This window comes from Oryctolagus cuniculus, chromosome 17, assembly GCF_964237555.1.
Source record: "Oryctolagus cuniculus chromosome 17, mOryCun1.1, whole genome shotgun sequence".
In the NCBI taxonomy this organism is placed as follows: Eukaryota; Metazoa; Chordata; class Mammalia; order Lagomorpha; family Leporidae; genus Oryctolagus; species Oryctolagus cuniculus.
This window is the reverse complement of record NC_091448.1, coordinates 2,810,779-2,829,403: the sequence shown is the minus strand read 5'-3', so window position 1 is coordinate 2,829,403 and position 18,625 is coordinate 2,810,779. Positions and strand designations below refer to the sequence as shown.

General features: G+C 63.2%; 1 protein-coding gene across 2 annotated transcripts in view; it reads right to left on the bottom strand.

Annotated features, from left to right (window-relative positions):
* Window positions 1-1,089: 1,089 nt before the first annotated feature.
* TIMP2 (TIMP metallopeptidase inhibitor 2) overlaps window positions 1,090-18,625 on the bottom strand; it is a 42,614-nt gene continuing 25,078 nt past the window's right edge. For both annotated transcript variants that reach the window (XM_070060215.1, XM_051829929.2), the window contains 4 exons: window positions 12,027-12,127; window positions 10,881-10,989; window positions 5,097-5,221; window positions 1,090-3,742 (listed from right to left, as the gene is read on the bottom strand). In XM_070060215.1, the coding sequence (XP_069916316.1) occupies window positions 3,545-3,742; window positions 5,097-5,221; window positions 10,881-10,989; window positions 12,027-12,127 (533 nt within the window). In that variant the 3' untranslated portion in view covers window positions 1,090-3,544. The remainder of the gene's footprint in view (window positions 3,743-5,096; window positions 5,222-10,880; window positions 10,990-12,026; window positions 12,128-18,625) is intronic.

Below are 18,625 nucleotides of genomic sequence, written 5' to 3'. Positions count from 1 at the left end.
CTTCCCGCTGCGCCTGGCACCGCGAGTCCCGCACAAGGGCCAGCGGGCAGGGGCCTCCGAGTAGACCCGCCTCGGGGGCTCGAGCTGGACTTCTGATTACAGTTTGGACCGCGACAGGATCATCCTTCCAGCACGAGACGCAGTGCGGGGAAGGAGGAGGAGCCTGCAGAATAAGAGACGCGGGAGACAGCTCGGGTCTCCCTCGTGTGAAATGCCTCGGGCGCACCTCAGATTCTGCCATAGTAGCAGACACCTTGGGGACGGGACCCAAGTCTACACCCGAGATTACGTGCATTTACTTATGTTGTATTTACCTTCTTCACACAGCTTGAAGGTAGCGTTAAGCTGTGTTTCTAGTAACTTTAAATATGGAACAGAGTTTCACACTCAAGGTCTAGTGTGAAAGTTCAACTTAGGACGCCATGTTGCTGCTCAAGAACCTTCCCGTTCTTTAAGCGCTGATTCTCACCTACGGAAAGGGCGAGCGAGACAGACAATCTCCCACCTGCTGGTTCACTCGCAAGCGCCTGCAGGAGCCAGGGCTGGGCCAGGCTGAAGCCAGGAGCCAGCAGCTCCATCCAGATCTCCCCCACAGGTGGCAGGGACCCACGCACTTGGGCTGCCCCACTTCCGATCCAGCTCCCTGCTATGGCCTGGGAAAGCAGTGGAAGATGGCCCAAGTGCTTGGGCCCCTGCACCCACGTGGGACACCTGGGAGAAGCTCCTGGCTCCGGGCTTTGGATCAGCTCAGCTCCAACTGCTGCAGCTGTTTGGGGAGTGAACCAGTGGATGGAAGACCTCTCTCTCTCTCTCTCTCTCTCTCTCTCTCTCTCTCTCCCACCCCCGCCTCTGCCTCTCTGTAACTCTGCCTTTCAAATAAATAAATTTTTGAAATCACACTGTCAGCCCTGTCTCTGCTGCCCCCCCGGCCCCCCACCCCCCAGAGAGCACCCAGACTCCTGTCTGACTTGGGGACAAAGCAAGATCTGTCTCTTTCCGGCTGGGGCGGGAGCTTTGCTGCTGCTCAGCCCCCAGTCCGAGGCTGCCAAGCGGCAGTGGCGCCGGGACACAGCCACACAGGAGAGCCGGTCTCTTTGATAACACTGTTTATTGTCCATTGACCGAGCGATCACTCAAGAATGATACAAAGCGTCAGAGACATGCGCAGTTGCTTGTGGACCCTCAACGACTCTCACACGCGTTCCCGGCACAGACTTCGTGTTCCAGCATCAGCACATTGCTCCCCGACAAAGAAAACCCCAACACAAACAAAATCAACAAAGCTTTAAATTACGGCAGCAAGTCCGATAGCTCTTAATACTTATCAAGCGGAGATCTGAACGTACTACAATGTAAACTTCGTTTTCAATATTTTCGAGTTGTTCGCATGATGAAAAGAACAGAGGGAGGACAGAGTAGTGCTCAGACTATAACATAAATTAAACAATGCCAAATGGAGATACACAACAGGGCAGCCATCCACCGCGACCGGATCCGCGCGAACTCGGGGCTGCCACGGGCACGTCGCCTTCTGTGTTTTGTCTGCTCAGCGTGGATACAAGATCGGAGAGCGAGGCCATCTTTGAAAGCCAACTTACCCAAAGAGCCTTTACTTTGAAATAATGGAACCAAAGGGGGAATAAGGGGGTGGGGGATGGAGCAGGCAGGGGTGCTCACAGAACAAAGCCAAGGCATGAAGGACCCACCGCCGTAGGCCGGCTCCACGCCACGCCCTCCACTCCGGGTCAAGTGCTTCCTCCAGACAGAAACCTCTTTTCAAAGTGCAAGTCTCACACCTACCAAGGGCAACGGAAACACAGCACGGGAGGGGTTACAGCGATGTCAGGGACAAACCAGAACTCGGCAGAACTCGGCAGAAGCAGGAGCCAATGGTACATATGATATCACCATACAGGAAGCAAACGGGGCGGGGGTGATACTGACGGGAGGGCCCAGCGGTGGTGCCTACACGGGAATCAGGGGCTGGTCCACTGGACATCTCACCGGCTTTACAGAACTGTACAGCATGAACACGCCTCTGGGGGTGGGGGGCTGGTGCCTGGGTGGTCTCACGGTCTGTGCTGACCAGGTCCCGGGTGGGCGCGGGGGCTGCGTGCCCCTCGGGGGCCAGGAGTCTCACGCCGTGGCTCTGGGGTCACTGCAGAACATGACAGGCTTGGGAGACGACGCCCAGGGAGCCGCTGTGCGGGAGGCGCACGCGTGGGCTGCCCGGCTCCGGGCTCACGGTGTGCGTGTACACGTGTGCACGCTGCTTTATGCGCACGCGTGTCCTTGGGACGGTTTCTCTCTACCACACAGGCGGGAGGGCAGAAAGAGATGACCTTTGTCTCACCGAGCAAGCCTGCCTGCCTCCCCCCATCCTGGGAACCGGAAGACCAGTTTGCAGGGAACAAGTGAGCTCCCGTGAGGTTCTGAGACTGGGTCATCCTTGTGCTACAAGAAACAGAAGCATGGGCGGCGCTCTTGTAAGGGGTTCACGCATGATCTGAAACTTCGTCTTTACAAAAATAAGATGTCTTCTCCACCAGGCCACGGCGTCCTGGGGGCGTGGAAGGAAGGGGCAGGGTGTCCCGAGGGCTTCCCTCCCCAGGCGGGACCTCGTCCACCTGCAGACGCCTGTTTTACGCGCCCTGCGGCACCCAGCGAAACCGGCTTCTTACGTCCTCGGGACCGGCAAACCCGGAGCAGAGTCGGTCGCTGGCGCCAGCCACACACAACCCCAGGAAAGCAAAGCCCTGCGGCTCAACCAGGCCGCCTGGCTGGAATGGGAAGGGGAAGCGCCCAGGACACCTGCCCCCAGACGGCCGCCCCCGGCACAGGGGCTGGGGAGTGCAGGCGGGGTGGGGGAGGGGAGGGGCCCAATGATTTGGCTGAAGCTGGAAGTGGCTCAGAGAGGGCTCCTGCTCCCACGTCTGTACACAGCCCCAGAGGGAGGCTCCCAGGACTCTGCGAATTCATGGGCTCAACCGGGGCTCCAGGGCCGCCCCTGGACGTGCGGCAGTCACAGGCGCAGGGGGTCCGAGGCAGACACTGGGGCTACCAGGGGCAGGGTGGGGGGCTTGCTGGGGGCAGGGAGTGCCACCCTGGTCAGAGGGGTGGTCGCTGCAGAAGACGAGGGACACGCCCCTCCTGAGACGAGAGGGACCCGGTAGGCCTGCTACCAGTCTCGCAACGACCCTCAGAAGTTGCCACAACGCGCGTGTTTCCAGGCTCTGCCCACGCCAGGCCAGGGAGACCCCTCAGCGCCGCCTGCTTGGCGTTGGTGATGGTGCCAGGTGGGGCCTGGGCGGGAAGTCCGTGTGTCCCGCCCCTGCCCGCGACCTGGGCTGGCAGAGGGAGCCCGCCTCTGCCCCCAGACCCACAGCCACGCTGGAGAGGGACGGGGGCGGGGGCAGAAGCACACGGATTTGAACCCACTTGGATGACAGTTTTATTCATGCTGTTTCCAGGAAGGGATACCAGAGCCGGACCAGGCTAAACCCTCGCAGGCTTCTCCTTCGGCCACAGGGCTGCCGGCGGCGGCTTACGGGTCCTCGATGTCCAGAAACTCCTGCTTGGGGGGCGCCGCGCCGCGGTACCACGCGCAGGAGCCGTCGCTCCTCTTGATGCAGGCGAAGAACTTGGCCTGGTGCCCGTTGATGTTCTTCTCCGTGACCCAGTCCATCCAGAGGCACTCGTCCGGAGAGGAGATGTAGCACGGGATCATGGGGCAGCGCGAGATCTGGGGGCACAGCAGGCAGCCTCAGGCCGGGCCCAGGCCGCTCGGGGCGAACCCAGGCCCAGAGGCGCCCGGGGCCACCTTCTCCAAACCGTGGCCAGTGGAGGTCTGGGGGGAGCCTGTGCACCCACCCGCCTGCCCACGGACCCCGTGCACCTCCCACGGATGCAGGTGTGACCTCTGCTCTGAGCACAGCCCACCCTCTCGGGAGCCATAACAACAGGAGGTCTGGAACCTACCGGAGACAGATTTTTTAAGAATTTTTTTTTCAGATTAATGTAGTTATTTGAAAGGCAGAATGATAGATAGATGATAGGTAGGTAGGAAGGTAGATGAGAAAGAGAGAGAGGATCTCCTACCCACTGGTTCACTCCCCAGATGCCCACAACGGCTGGATTGGGCCAGGTAGAGCCAGCAGCCGGGACTCCTTCTGGGTCTCCCACACGGGTGGGAGGGGCTCAAGCACCCAAGCCACCGCCTGCTGCTTCCTGGGTGCATTCGCAGCAAGTGGAGGCGGAACCCGACCCCAGGCACGGAGCTGTGGGGGGTGGGCACCCCAGATGGCAGTTTAACCCTGCTGTGCCTCCCTGCCCCCCTGCAGACAAATGTGAACCCGATACAAAGCCCCCAGCCCCGCTCTCAAGCCGGGGCCCTGAGCTGATGGGCAGCTGGTATTTTACCAAAGGAACCGAGGCAGCCAGGGGCACCACGTTCAGGGTCGTGTAGAGAGAAAGGAAGGGCCGCTCTGGACGCGCTAAGGGCTGGGCTGGCACCAGCGGGGAAAGACGGAGGCCCCACGGCGGCTCCGGCCACCCAATCCTGCCCTGGCCCGGCGTCTCCTGGTGCCAGACTCTCATCTGGCAACACCAGGGTCCCTGGGGCTCGGCAGTGCGTCCTGTGCCAGGGCGGCGGGGGCGGCAGCGGCCCCGGCTGCAGATCTCTCACCTTCCCTGACCACACCTAAGGGTCAGCGCTGCCACAGGCGCCCTGGGCTGACTTACGTGCACCCATGCTTGGAAACTTCTAGAATGTTGGGGAAAGTACAATGCATGAGGCACTCACTCACGCGGCACACGAGTGTCTGCACTTGGACATTCGTAGAAAAACTCAAGACCAGTCCCCCCACCTCCCGAGTGCCCCTCCCCAGAAGGCTTCTAGAAACTTCTAGACGCTCTGGGCTGCTTGGCCAGACTTGAACGCTCGCCATCCAGGCCCCAGCTTCCCTGTGTCCCTTGGTAGAGGTGCACTGGGGGCAGTCGGCACTGGGCCCAAAGGCTCCGCTCCGTTAGCTGGCGAGCAGGCCACGCCTTCCGAGGCCCCGCTGGCAGGGCGGGAGGGCCGGCACGGCGTCACTCACCTTGCACTCGCAGCCCATCTGGTACCTGTGGTTCAGGCTCTTCTTCTGCGTGCTGCTCAGGGAGTCCCAGGGCACGATGAAGTCACAGAGCGTGATGTGCATCCTGCCGTCGCCCTCGGCCTTCCCTGCGCAGAGAGGGGCACGGCTCAGGGCGACCCACGAGACCCACTCCTGCCCGGGCGTGGGGCTCAGTTCTCGCAAGCCCTGTGGATGGGTTATTCTTTTTTCCAAAATGATGAATATTTATTTAATTGAAAGGCAACAGTAACAGAGAGAGAGAGAGAGAGAGAGAGAGAGAGAGAGAATCTTCCATCCACTGGTTCATTCACTCTTTGAATGCACACAACAGCTAAGACTGGGCCAGGCTGGAGCCAGGAGCCGGGAGCCAGGAGCTCCATCCAGGTCTCCCATGCAGGTGCAGGGGCCCGAGCCCCTGGGCCATGTTCCGTTGCTCTCCGGGCCATAGCAGGGAGCTGGATCAGAAGTGGAGCAGCCGGGACTCGAATTTGCGCCCACATGGGATGCCGGCCCTGCAGGCGGTGGCTTTACCTGCTGTGCCACAGTGCCAGCCCCAGGACCTCCTCCTTCATCATGGCTCCTCCCATCCCTGACCACCAGCCCCACCCCGGCCCGCCCTGCCCATTCCCGACTCCGGACCAGCATCCACGCCTCCTGGGCCGTTTGCTGGCTTTCTGAGGCATCGGCTTGCTCCCCAGAGATCACAGGCACGAAGCGTAGAGGTGGGGCCCAAATGCTTCTGCACCCACAGCTCCTCGCGTCAGCGGCTGCTCAGTGAAACCTGACTGATGGCGTGGAGGGGCGCCTGCGCCAGCGATCGCTTCCCGTCTCCCTTTCCCTGCTGCTTCTCTTGGGCCTTTCACCACCAACGCCAGGAAGCCGCTTCCTGCCACCCACGTGGGAGACCCGGATGGAGCTCCAGGCCCAGCCCCGGCTGTCGGGGACATTTGGAGAGTGAACCAGCAGATGTCTCTCCATCCCACCTCATCTCTCTGTAATTGTGCCTTCCAAAGAAATAAAATAAGCCTCTCTTTATTTGTATGTATCTCATAATAAAACAAGTCCTAAAGCAATAAAGAAGATGGCCTTTCGGGTAACAGACTCCGTCGCACACACAGGATATGGGCATCTGTTGTAACATTCTGCTTCTGTCTGTCCTGGATACAGAAAAACAAGGATCAATTAGAATGTGTAACCGGGGGTTGTCTGTTTATTCTTCCTTTGAGAGGAGAGGACTGTAGCAGGAAATTACAGGGCCTGGCCTGTGGCCGTTCCTGGACACGCGTCTCACTGTGCCCGAGTCAGCAGCCCGTGGGGAGGGGCCGCACGGGCTCGCCGGGTCTCCCGCCCTGGGATTTCTGGCTCGCCCCTGGCTACCGGGCCCCATGCCGACTCCAGGTGCTGGGCCTCAGGAAATAAAGCCCAGACTGGACCCCGTTCACTGGACCGTGCCTGGGAGAGAAGCCAGACCAGAGCAGTGCCGAGGGCGAGGGGCTCCGGAGTGGGGAGTGAGGCCCCGCACCCCCACTGCCCGCGGAGACGCAGAACCGCTGGCCTCGGGAGGAGAGACCAGAAAGGTCTGCACGGAGGACAGGGCAGGCTGCGGAACACGGCCCCACTCAGGGGGCGCGAGACCCTCCCTGCGGCACCCCCAGCTCGCTCCCCTGAGCCTGCAGGTGCACCCTCTCCCACGCGGGGCTCAGCCACACGCACCCATCACCACCACCTCTAGCGGAAGAACTGGAATTCTCTGCCACCCCCGAGGAGGCCTCGACCACGGTGCCCAGACCCCAGGGAGTCCCCGCTTCCACGCCCTCCACAACCCCAGCAGCACACACTCCCGCCGCTGCGCCCAGTACGCACAGACAGGCAGACAGGCAAAGCCACTTGGCCAAGGACACCGGCTGGCCAGGCGCCAGAACCTGGGACCGGAGCAGGCGTCCCAGAGCCTCCGTTTCCATTACACGGACTTGTTCTCGACAAGACACCATGACCACTTGACACGGAGTGAGTGCCACATCGCCAAAGGTCCCCGACGGCTCCTGGGAACACTACGTAGCAGAAGTGCTGAGCTAATGTTAACAGCAGCGAACACACGCAGAATTCAGCCGACCACCACATTCAAAACAAAAAACCATCTGCACCGGAGCTGGTGCCGGGCTCAGCAGTCCCACGTGAGCTCCAGCTGGAGTCTCGCCTGCTGCATTTCCAATCCGGCTTCCGGCTAAAGCGCCGGGGAAGGCAGGTGCTGACAGCCGCACCACCGGGGGCCCGACACCCACAGACCCAGGCCACTTCCTGGGTGAGCCTTAAAGACCTGGTGCTGAGGGAAGCAGGCCCTGGCACAGGACACGCGCTGTGGGTCCCACGGATCCGAGCTCCAGGACCAGTCAGTCTTGGGGACCCAAAGCAGCGTAGGAGCGGGGAGGGGGACAGAGCAGTGCTGGATTTTTGGTTGACAGGGATGATGAAAATTCTGGAAACAGTGACAGTCACACAGCACTGAGCACGAGCTATTATTACTGTAGTGTTTACTTATTCTGGGCCGGCGTCGTGGCCTAACGGGTTAACCTGCAGCGCCGGCATTCCACATGGGCGCTGGTGTGAGTCCCGGCTGCTCCACTTCCCATCCAGCTCTCTGCTGTGGCCTGAGAAAGCAGTGGAAGATGGCTGAGTGCTTGGGCCCCTGCACCCGCGTGGGAGACCCAGAAGAAGCTCCTGGCTCCTGGCTTCGGCCTGGCCCAGCCTCAGCTGGTAAAGCATTTGGGGAGTGAAGTGGAGGATGGAAGATTTCTCTGTATCTCTGCCTTACAATAAAAAAATAAATATTTCTAAAAAGATTTATGTATTTGAAAGGCAGAGTCAGAGAGACACAGAGGGAGGGACAGCTCTTCCATCCCCTGGTTCTCTCCCCGAAGGGCCACAACGGCTGGTGGGCCAGGCCGCACCAGGAGTCTCCCCTGGGTCTCCCACCACTCTCCACGTGCATCAGCAGGGAGCTGGATGGGAAGTGGGGCAGCCGGGACTGGAACCGGCACTCGCACGGGAGCCGGCGGTGGTTAACCGCTGGGCCCAGAGTTGCGAGTTTCCAAGGTTACAGCGGCCAACTTCACGTTGTCTATCTTCTACTGCAGCTTCCTCGGGAGCGGGCCACGCGCCCTTTATCGATCCCGTGGGACTAAAGCGCACGGCTTGCTCTGGGTGTTGAGTGCGAAGGCGGCTTTGGTGCCAGGTACGCAGTCGTCGTGACAGCATTTTCAGACGTCTGGCACGTGGGCTGTACGTGGGACCAGAATGTGGGCGGTCCCAGCTTTCAGCCAGCTGAGACTGTCTCCTTGCTCAGGTGGGGACAGCGACGGACCCTTGTGTGGCAATATCGCTGCACACATGCTAGGGACGATCTCAAAGAGCTGGGAGAAAAAAAACAAACCCAGGGGCTGGCGCTGTGGCGCAGCGGGTAAAGCCACCGCCTGTGGTGCCAGCATCCCATAGGAGCGCCGGTTCAAGTCCTGGCTGCTCCACTTCCGATCCAGCTCTCTGCTGTGGCCTGGGAAAGCAGTGGAGGATGGCCCAGGTCCTTGGGCCCCTGCACCCACGTGGGAGACCTGGAGGAGGCTCCTGGCTCCTGGCTTTGGATAAGCACAGCTCCGACCATTGCGGCCATCTGGGGAGTGAACCAGCAGATGGAAGACCTCTCTCTCTGTCTCTCTGTCTCTCTCTCTCCCTCTCTGCCTCTCCTTCTCTGTGTAACTCTGACTTTAAAATAAATAAGTAAATCTTAAAAAGAAAAAAAACGAATCCAGAGATGTGTCTGCCGTGGTGGAAAAGTCCACACGGCTTTTCCTTAGCCTGCGTTGTCCACGAACTCGGGGAGGGAGGCCTCTCACGTTTTGCTCGTTCAAAAACCTTCGATAGCAAACACGAGGGGCTGAGCACCCATGTGACAGAGAACATAGCCAGGCCTCTCCCCGTACGGTTCTAGAACATTCCACGCAGACAGAGCGCGCTCCGTGTTAGCGGCCTCTCCCACTACTGCGTCAGCAGGCAGAACAGAGGCGGCACGGACCCCGGGGAGGTGGAGCGGACGCGGCTGCGGCTTGAGCCACACACCACGGGGGCGCTCGGGCCAGGGCTGCTGACTGCTGGGCCTCGCCCAGCTCCTGGGTGGTCCTGCCCGGGCGCCAGCCCCGCAGGGCCTGGGCTGACCAGTGGCAGCGGCTCTGGAAGGCCGCTCCTCCTTTGCTCGGAGCAGGGAGGGTTCTGTGCAGACGCTGCCCCCGCCCCGGCTTCACGCTGGACTCCTGAGGGAGACTGAAAATGCGGATGTGCAGGCCCCGAGCTGGGCTTTCCCGAGCTCCCCAGGGAACTGAGTGGGCACTGGGTCAGAAGCAGGGTCCTGAGAATTCCGAAGCCTGCACCGAAGGAGCCCGGCCCCGCTGCTGCCCACGCCTGCGGCTGCCGCACCACAGCTGAGCCCGCAGGCCGCCCCGCCCGCCCCGCCGGGGCAGGAGCTCCAGTTTGCAGCACCGGCCGAAGTCAGCCACAGAAATGCTCCCGCCATGGCCGGCTTCAACTTGGCACCGCCAGCTCGCCAAACTGCAAACTGGGTGCTCGGCTCCCGATAGCCGTGCCAGCGGCTCTCGATGTTCGCCCGGGGCCACAGCAGGCGACTGCACCTCAGTTTTCCTCATTTGTGAAATGGGCACCTACAAGCGCCTTTGTCCCGAGGAGTCGTGAGGACAGAATCGCCAAGAGTTTGGGTCAAACCTGCACCACTGCAGTGCCCGGGGAAGGACGTGCCTGAGGGCCTGGTGTAGGAGTCAGCCGCGGATGTCCCAGGCCACCGGACTGCCCAGGGGCCACCTGTTCCCGGCCCCTCTCTTTGAGAGAAGCGCCTGCAGCTCTGCAGTTCGACCAGAGGCCCCTAGAGGGCAGTGTGGAGAGACAGGGACTTTACCAGGTTGTCCTGGGGCCGGGACAAGAGGACTTGGAAGCTGCTGGACTGTTAGGGCCATGGGTTCCCTGCACCACAGAGGTGTGGCCACTTCTCCCTCTTCTCCGGATCCTACTTTCTGCTCAGTACAGCAGCGGACGCCATGGGTTTTAAAGGTTAGCAAAGGCAGCCAAGCATTCAAAAGGAGACACCACGCAGCCACACGGCCGTGTGCACCTGCTTGTGCACACCACCAGACCCCGTCCTCGCCCTGGCGCCCCCAGATCCCCGCACCCTGGGGCGTCCGGCCCCCTGCCCCTCTCTCCCTGTGATCGTATTTTCCTCTGTGAAAGAACAATAGGACCCGGAGCCGGTCTGGCAGCTCCCCGAGTGGCTACAGCCGCAGTCTGAGGGCCCTGCAGTTCCACTCCTGGGATCCACTTGAGAAACGGGAAATCGCGGCCGTGCGAAGTGCGTGTGCAGACTTCTGCTGCGGCAAGAGCCACACGCCCCACCCGCCACCAAACAGACGCCAGACGCAGTCCAGGGCAACGGGCATGGTCTCCCCCACCCCCGACACGCCCAAGAGGTCCGCGCCTGTGTGCTCCCAGCATCCCACACTGGCCTCCCTTCTAAGGACCGCCCACCTCTCTGTGTCCACCAGCCCCAGATCTCCCGTTGGCACGGCTGCCTCGGTCCACGCCACAGTGGCTCCGTGCACCGGCAGGGAGGAGCGCCCTCGCAGGGGGTGAAACCCCCCCGGAGTTCTCATCTAGAGGGCCGGGGCCTGACGCTCCGGGCGGGCTCTGGCGGGGGCCCCCACGCGTACCCACCTGCAATGAGATACTCCTTCTTGCCTCCCACGTCCAGGGACACGCCGCACACGGCCGAGGACGGCGCTGTGTAGATGAACTCGATGTCCTTGTCGGGGCCTTTGAACATCTGGACAGACAAGGGGGAGGTGAGCGGAGCAGCGACTTCCGCTCCCGCCCAGAACCTCCCAGGGCGGCCCGGCCTGCACCCAGGGCACCGCCGGATGTGTGCCAGCCACAGAGACCGGCGGACGACCCCTGCTCCCGCGGGCGAGGCCGGGGGGTTCTGTGCTCGGCAGGCAGGCCCAGCGCGGTCACCCTCCTCGGACGGCTCGTCTGTCTCCCCGGGATTCTGGCCACCACGGGGGCCCAGACTTTTGCATGGTTCCAGGAATTCCGACAAAGCTGACGGGAACGTGGCCCCCCGGGGAAGGGGGACTGATTTCCTGACATCCGTTCCGTCCGCAGCCCAGGTGACAAGGGGCTTTTCTGAGCGCTCTGGGGGGCGGTGGGGACTTCTGTCTCAGTGAGCAACCCCAAACGGAGCGAGGTCATTCCTGATGTCACGGCAGATCGGGAAGCTACACCCCAGCAACACCAACCAACGACATCAACCAACGACGTCATTCACCAAGAGCACCGGGCGTTGACGCCTTCGCGACCCCCTGAGGGCCTGGGCCCGGCCTGTGCTTCCTGTTTCATAAACAGACTCAGGCAGCCCGACCGGGCGTGAGTAAGCCTTCCTTGGACCTCCCCCTCCGAGGCCTTGGTTTCCCACTGCTTTCTGTTTCTGCAGCAGAAGTCAGTCCCGTGGTACAACTGCTATGTATCACCAAGCCGCCCGGAGCCCGGGGGCCAGAGCCCGGGTCCTCCTCTCCCTCCCTCTCAACAGCCGAGCCTCGGGCCCAGGTCACGGCCCCCGTTCTATCTACACTGGCCGCAGCACTCCACCTGGGACTTCAAAAAGTATTAATTTATTTACTTATTTGAAAGGCAGAGCGACAGACAGAGCCCTTCCATCCACTGGTTCACTCCCCAGTTGTCTGCAACAGCCAGGGCCGGGCCAGGCTCAAGCCAGGTACCGGGTCCGCCTGCTCCCGGCACCGGCCCGGCTGCCGCCGTGTGCCAGGGCCCAGGCCGTGCGGTGCGGGCGGGGACGGCGCTCACCTTGATCTGCTTGATCTCATACTGGATCCTCTTGATGGGGTTGCCGTAGATGTCGTTCCCAGAGTCCACCTCCTTCTCGCTGACCGCTTTGGCCCTGATCACTACAAAACAGAAAACACGGAGTGAAGACAGTTCCAGAAAGACCCTCGGGGCTCCAGGGGAGAGCTGCGGGAGGCCAGAGGATCCCAGCCAGGCAGGGCCCGATCCCCCTACAGGCAGGAGCCTTCCGATGGGCGGGACTCAGCCCGGGCGCCCCCAGGCCCAGCGCATCTGCTGATGTCCTGCTGTGTGCTGCAGGCTTTTTAATTCTCTGGCACTCACGGTGATGGGCGGCGGGAGCACAGGGACCAACAGGTAAGGGTGCACCCACCCCGGGGCCCATCAGCAAACAGGCTTTGCAGGCTGAGGCCAGAGGGGCCGTCCTCTGGGTGTGGGCTCTTAGCTTGAAAGGTCTGCCCGGCTGCCCGCCCACTCTGTCCTCGAGAGCACCCCCCGGTGGTTCTTCATAGCCACGCGGGTTGTTCCGCGCACGCTGTAAGACGGGAAGTGTACCAGCGCAGCTGCAGCTGGAACAGCCCAGGGACATACGTGGGGGAGGAAGGGCAAATGACCGAAGACGGGGGTGGGGAGGAACGTTCTGGAATGTTCCGGAGCCTGAGGTTGCTGATGCGCTGTGCACGAGGCTTTCTACAGGCAATTAAGCTGGCCCCGTGCCACCCCTGTAACCCGACGGGCGTGGGTCAGTGGCTCACGCCGTCACTTGGACGGGGCCCTGCCTCTCTGTCAGCCTTGTCGGCTGGTGGCACGGCCTGTTTTAATGCCTTTAAAAGCTTTGCCCTGCAAAGTCCCGTGGCCCAGGGTCACTGGCGAGCGTCACACCCGCGTGTGTAAGAGGAAAACAGGGAGCAGGCAGTGCCAAGCGCGAGCAGCCCCTCCCCCTGCCTACCCCCCCAACCCCGGGCTCGGCTCAGGTCTCTCGCACACCCGCTCCTGGGTGCGCCTTCTGCACCCATCCCCCGGACCCCAGCCTCGCCCAGAGCCTCGCCCAGAGCCTGGCCCAGAGCCTGGCCCAGGCCTACGTCCCACTCCGACTCCTGGCGAAGCTGAGTCACCGCCGGCCCAGGCCGCAGGTTCCTGTTTCCCAGCCGCAGCCTGCAAAGCCACGTGTGCCGTGACTGTGCCGCCCGGGGGTCACCCGGGAACAGAGGGCTCTGCCCGTGGGAGCAGGTCCCGCCCCCACTGACCCCTCTCACCTGCTGCCCGCGCTGCCCACTCATGCTCCAGAGGCTTCCAGCTCAGACCCCTTCCTCAGCTGCCCACGCCCTCTGGGACCCGGTGCCACACACCTGCCACAGCTGCCCTGTCCAACACCCCTCCCCGGGTCTGAACACGCCCAGTGTGCACACCCCTGCACGAACGCCACCTCCCTTCCCTGCCTGGAGGCTCCTCCTCCTTGCAGACCCAGCTGAAACGGCCCCTTCTGGGGTAGGAGTCTTCCCGCAGTCATCTCTCGTCCATTCTGCCGTGGGCACCCGTGCACCTGTCTGCGCAGGGCCCTGGGGAGTCCTAACAGGTGGAGGCTACTCTAACCGCAGCACAGTCGGCGCGCGCGAGATGGCCACCAGGTGCAGAAGGCCACACGGGGCAGCCCTGGGCTGGAGGCCCCGCCTAGCGCCTGCCCGATCTACAGACCTCCCTGCAATGCTGCACGGAGAACCAGCAAACGCCAGGGTAACCCTGCCGTAAACTCGCTCTTCCCACAGCCCGGGCAGCAGCCCCAAACAAGCCGCCGGGGCCCCCGAGAGCCACGGAGCCCGAGAGCAGCAATGAGCTGGGAGCTTGCCGCCGGAGTCTGCCTGTCTGGAGGAAACTTCTAGAACTGCTCCTCAGAGGTCCACTCCATTGCACAACGCTTGCCACGTGAGGGCTGTGCCGTAACACACCATCGGCAATCAGAGAACAGCCCCAGGGTCACGCACTGTTCCCCTGCCGAGGCAGTAAAGGCACAGACACTGTGGCACAGCCCGCCAGCCACCACGGGAACCAGAGACGCTGCTGGCGTCACCGGGTCACGGTCACCCGACTTCTCGAGGCTGTGCTGGGGTCAGGGCGGCGCGGTCCGCGGCACGCAGCGCCTAGCACACGGCATGTGCCTGTTTAGGATGACAACCTAAACAGCACCGCGGGGCAGAGCAGGGCAAGCGGCCGTGCGTGGGGAGGGCCCCGGGGAGCACACGGGGCCGGGCGCCCCGTGCACAGCGTGGGCCAGGTCAGCGCGCCGTGTGCACGCCCCACAGCGCCTCCTGGACCCTGGCTTCGCTCCAGACTGCGACAGCAGCTTCCCTTTGTCAACTGGTGGGGCCCATGCGGTGGCACCGTCTGCCAACACCGTAGCTGAGCTGTCTCCTGCGACACCGCCGTCCCGCATGAGCGAGGTTAGATGCCCAGCAGTTGCACGTCCCATCCAGCTCCCTGCTAAGGCACCTGGGAAAAGCTGTGGAAGACGGCCCGAGGGCTTGGGCCCCTGCACCTGCTTGGGAAACCGGGCAGAAGCTCCTGACTCCTGGCTTTGGATCTGCCCAGCCTGGGCTGTTGCGGCCACTTGGGGAGTGAACCAGCGGATGAAGACCTCTCTGTGTCTCTCCTTTTCTCTGCAATTCTGCCTTTAAAATAAATTTAAAAATCTTAAAAAAGAAGGGTCCAGGGTAGATTTGTAGTGTCAAGACTAGAAACTTGGGGCCAGTGCTGTGGCATAGTGAGTAAAGCCACCGCCTGCAGTGCCGGCATCCCATATGGGCACCAGTTCGAGTCCCGGCTGCTCCACTTCTGATCCAGCTCTCTGCTGTGGCCAAGAAGGCAGTGGAAGATGGCCCAAGTCCCTGGGCCCCTGCACCCACGTGGGAGACCCAGAGAAGCTCCTGGCTCCTGGCTTCAGCCTGGCCCAGCTCTGTTTGTTGCAGCCAACTGGGGAATGAAGCAGCAGATGGAAGCTCTCTCTCTCTCTCTCTCTCTCTCTCTCTCTCTGCCTCTCCTTTTCTCTGTGTGTAACTCTGACTTTCAAATAAATAAATAAATAAATAAATCTTTTAAAAAAATAAATAAGCTGGCACCGAGGTGGCCGGACGCCTGCAGGGAGCGGGGGAAGGGAAGCAGAGAGCCTTGGCCTCCCGCTGTGCCGCCCGGCCCTGGGACCCCATGGGGACTCTCCCTTCCACTCGGGTGACAGCCTCCTTCCTCACTGTGCAACGACAGAGGCTGTGAGGGAGAGAAATCGGGGTCCAGCAGGAGGTTCCACGGAAACCTGGCCACACCCCGCCCAGCTGGCGAGAGCACCACGCTGCCCCTGGCCTGGTGGCCACCTGTCAAGGTCTCCAGCAACAGACCCACTCCGAGGGCACGCAGTGCAGGCAGGGACAGAGGCAAAGGGCGCCCCAGACCCCCAGCCACGGCCACCACTGTGGGCTCCAAGAGGACCCAGGGATGCAGAGCTGAGCCCTCCCCAGAGGCGGCGGGTCCGAGCCCCGGCCCTGAGAGGGACCGGTCAGGGACGGGGTAAAGCCCAGGCGGACACCTGTTCACTGACACTGACTGCGTGCCGGCCCTGGCTCAGGGACCAGAGGCAGCGCAGGGGCGGCCTGCGTGGCGACTCGGTTCTAACGGCTTTGCGCCCCCAAACCAGGGCCTCTCCCCAGGCGGCCCAGGGTGTTTCTTTTTCCCTCTCTCTTCTGCTGTTCACACAACATCTGGGTTTGAGATCAAGGGCGAAACACTGGCTGACAAATTCTCTGCAGACCCGGCTACTGGAATGCACCACCAGACTCCGTTCAAAGCACACGAACCGCATGGCCCCGCCGCACCCCTGGGCCCAGGGCCACGTGAAGTCACTCCCCACCCCCACCCCGCCAGAGGGGCCTGCAAAAACACCCGGAGGCCGCGCAGCCAGAACCAGGCGGGGGAGGCTGGGGAAAACAGAGGTCGCGGGGCCGAGCCAGAGGACTGCGGCCAGAGCAAAGGCGGGGGGCCAGGCCTGCAGCTGGAGGGGCTGCTGGAAACCGGGGGTCACCGGCCCAGGGGCGCAGCACCGGCAACGGGCTCCCCCGCTCCGTGGACCCGTGGGGGCCTCCAGTCACCCTCACGCAGCCCACCAAGGTCTTCCGGATCCAAGCACCACCGTAGCAGTTCCTGGGGAGGGCCAGCACGGGAGTCCGGCCCCCGCACACAGCCTACGGCTCCCACACTCGCTGAACTGCCGCCTCGCCGGGCGATGCCGCTCTCCCCACCACATGCCGTCCCGGGGGGCCGCTCTGAGGCTGTGGCTGGGTCAGCCACCCCGAGGGGCAGCCGTGTGGTCACAGGGCCAGCCCTGCAGGAGGACGGCTGCTTCCTGGCGGCACACACGCTCACCGCGGCTGCAGCCGCACACACGAACGCCCCAGCCCTCCCGCTGCGTCCTTGACTCCGGCAGAGTCACCCGCCAGCCGGCAGAGTCACCCGCCAGCCGTCTCAGGGGAATTCAAAAGGAAAACAGCTTCCTCTCCGCTTGCTGTGCTCGGCGTCCCCGTCCATTCGGGGAGAAACGCAAAGTCCTGTGGCCTTCATCTCGATGCTCGGGGGCGGGGGCACCCCGCGGCTGCCGCGCAGAGTAACCTGGCCAAGGCCATCTGACCTCCGAGTTCCGACCCGCTGTTCCGGAGGGTGGCCTTGGGGGCCTCCGTCTCAGCCACCCACGAGGCTCTCCAGTGGGAGTCTGGGCAGGGAGGCGGTGGTCCATCTCCCCGCTCAGCTGGGGACACACGTCCAGCAGTACCGCTGGAGACTCCGCCCCATGACCCCCCAGGTGTCCACAGGTACTTGAACGGCCTCCCTGGGATTACAGGGGGAGAGGAGAGACCAGCTGGAGCCCCTCTGCCCCGCCCCAGCCCGATCCCCGCTGGGATGGCGCCTGCTTCTGTTCATATGCCATGCTGACCTGTGCAGGGGCGGGGCACTGCCAGGGGAGGCACAGGGGGGTGGGCAGAGAGCCTGCAGGCCTGTGGGGTGTCCTCAGACCCACACATGGGCATGGTGGGCCGAGCAGGAAGCCGTCTCAAGGAAGGCACAGCTCGGGCCACCTGTCACCTGGGGCTCCGTCTCCCCCACCCCCACCCCCACCCCCACCCCGGCGCCCTCGTGGGCAGCTGAGCACTGGGTTCTGGCCCGCCCCTTTCGGTCAGCGGGGGAGCAGACCTCCTCCAAGTTCGCTCCTTTTAGGGAAATGAGGGGGAAAAGGGGCTGAGTAATTAAAAACAGCCTTGCGGGAGTGGGCGGGGCCCAGGGCCACCGCCTCCCACAGCAGGGTCCCCCACAGTCCTCTCCCCACAAGAGTTAGGGTGTGGGCAAACCCAGCCTGCTGGGCGCTGGGGAGGGTGGGGACAGCCGTGGCCACCCCACGACTCAGGCCACTCACAGCAGAGTATTTGGGGCTGGGGGCAGGGTTGAGAGGGGACAGGGAGGGTGGCAGGAGCACATGGCAGGAACAGGGGACAGCAGAGCCCCCCTCACGAGCCTGGCATCTGAGGATGCGGCGGCCGCCTGCCTAGCGCAGACTCCCTGCCCCGCCGCGTCCACGTGAGCTGCGGCCACTGGGTGCCCGTCTCCATGGAGACCAGCTCTCCCATCCCCAATGCCTGCCTGTTTGCTTTGGCTCGCCTCGCGGTGCAGCGTGCCAGACACACGCAGCGCCCTCTGCCCGTCTCCCGCTGCCTTCCCCTGGCCCCCCGGGCCCCGGCCCCTGCCACCCTCTGCGACACCCCCCCACGCCCAGTCCCTCTCCCCACACCAGAGCCTCAGGCTGGGCCCTGCCCACTCACGTGCTGCTGACTCATTTGAAAAAAATGCTCGGGCTCCCGGGAGGGTTTGCTGAGAACAGTGCGGCTTTGTGGAGGGAACTGCACACAGCACTTTCTCCGCCAAGACCCCGCCGAGGAGCCCGAGCCCCAGGCCGGCCACCGCGCGGGCGGGGGCGGGCGCAGCCTGGAGGGGCGCCCCGGGAACCCACCACCCCGCAGGCTGAGGGGGGCGCCGGCAGCGGACAAGGGTCCTCTTGTCCCGCGGCTCCTGGTGGGCCGTGTGACCCCAGCAGCAGCACCAGGCCTCCCTGGCTGACTCATTTCACGAGGGCTGGACCCTTGTTTCAGGCCAGGCCAGCACCGACAGCCCAGAGCCCTGGCCCAGCCCTGGGACCCTGAGGGCTGAAGCAGGCCGGCTGTGCTTCTGGGAGATAGAACCAGTGCCCAGAGCCAGGGGCCCCTGTGGGCTCCTCTTTGCCTTCTTGCTAGCGCAGCCTGGCAAAGAAGACCAAGCTGCCAGCCCCCCCTTCCCAGGTGGCCCCTCCAAGCTGGACGCAGGTGGGGGCTGCAGCCGGCGCAGCCCCGTCCCCAGCCTGGGGTGGCCGGGCAGCAGCAGCCAGGCTGCGGCCGGAAGCTACACATCCACTGGTCTGTGACAGGGCTGCTGGGAGCTGAGACGCCTTCCGCGTCTTTGCAGGGGTCCTGGGCTAAGCTCTGAGTCCTGCCAGTGAGCACAGGCACACTGGCCAGCTCTGGGCTGGGAGAGGTGCC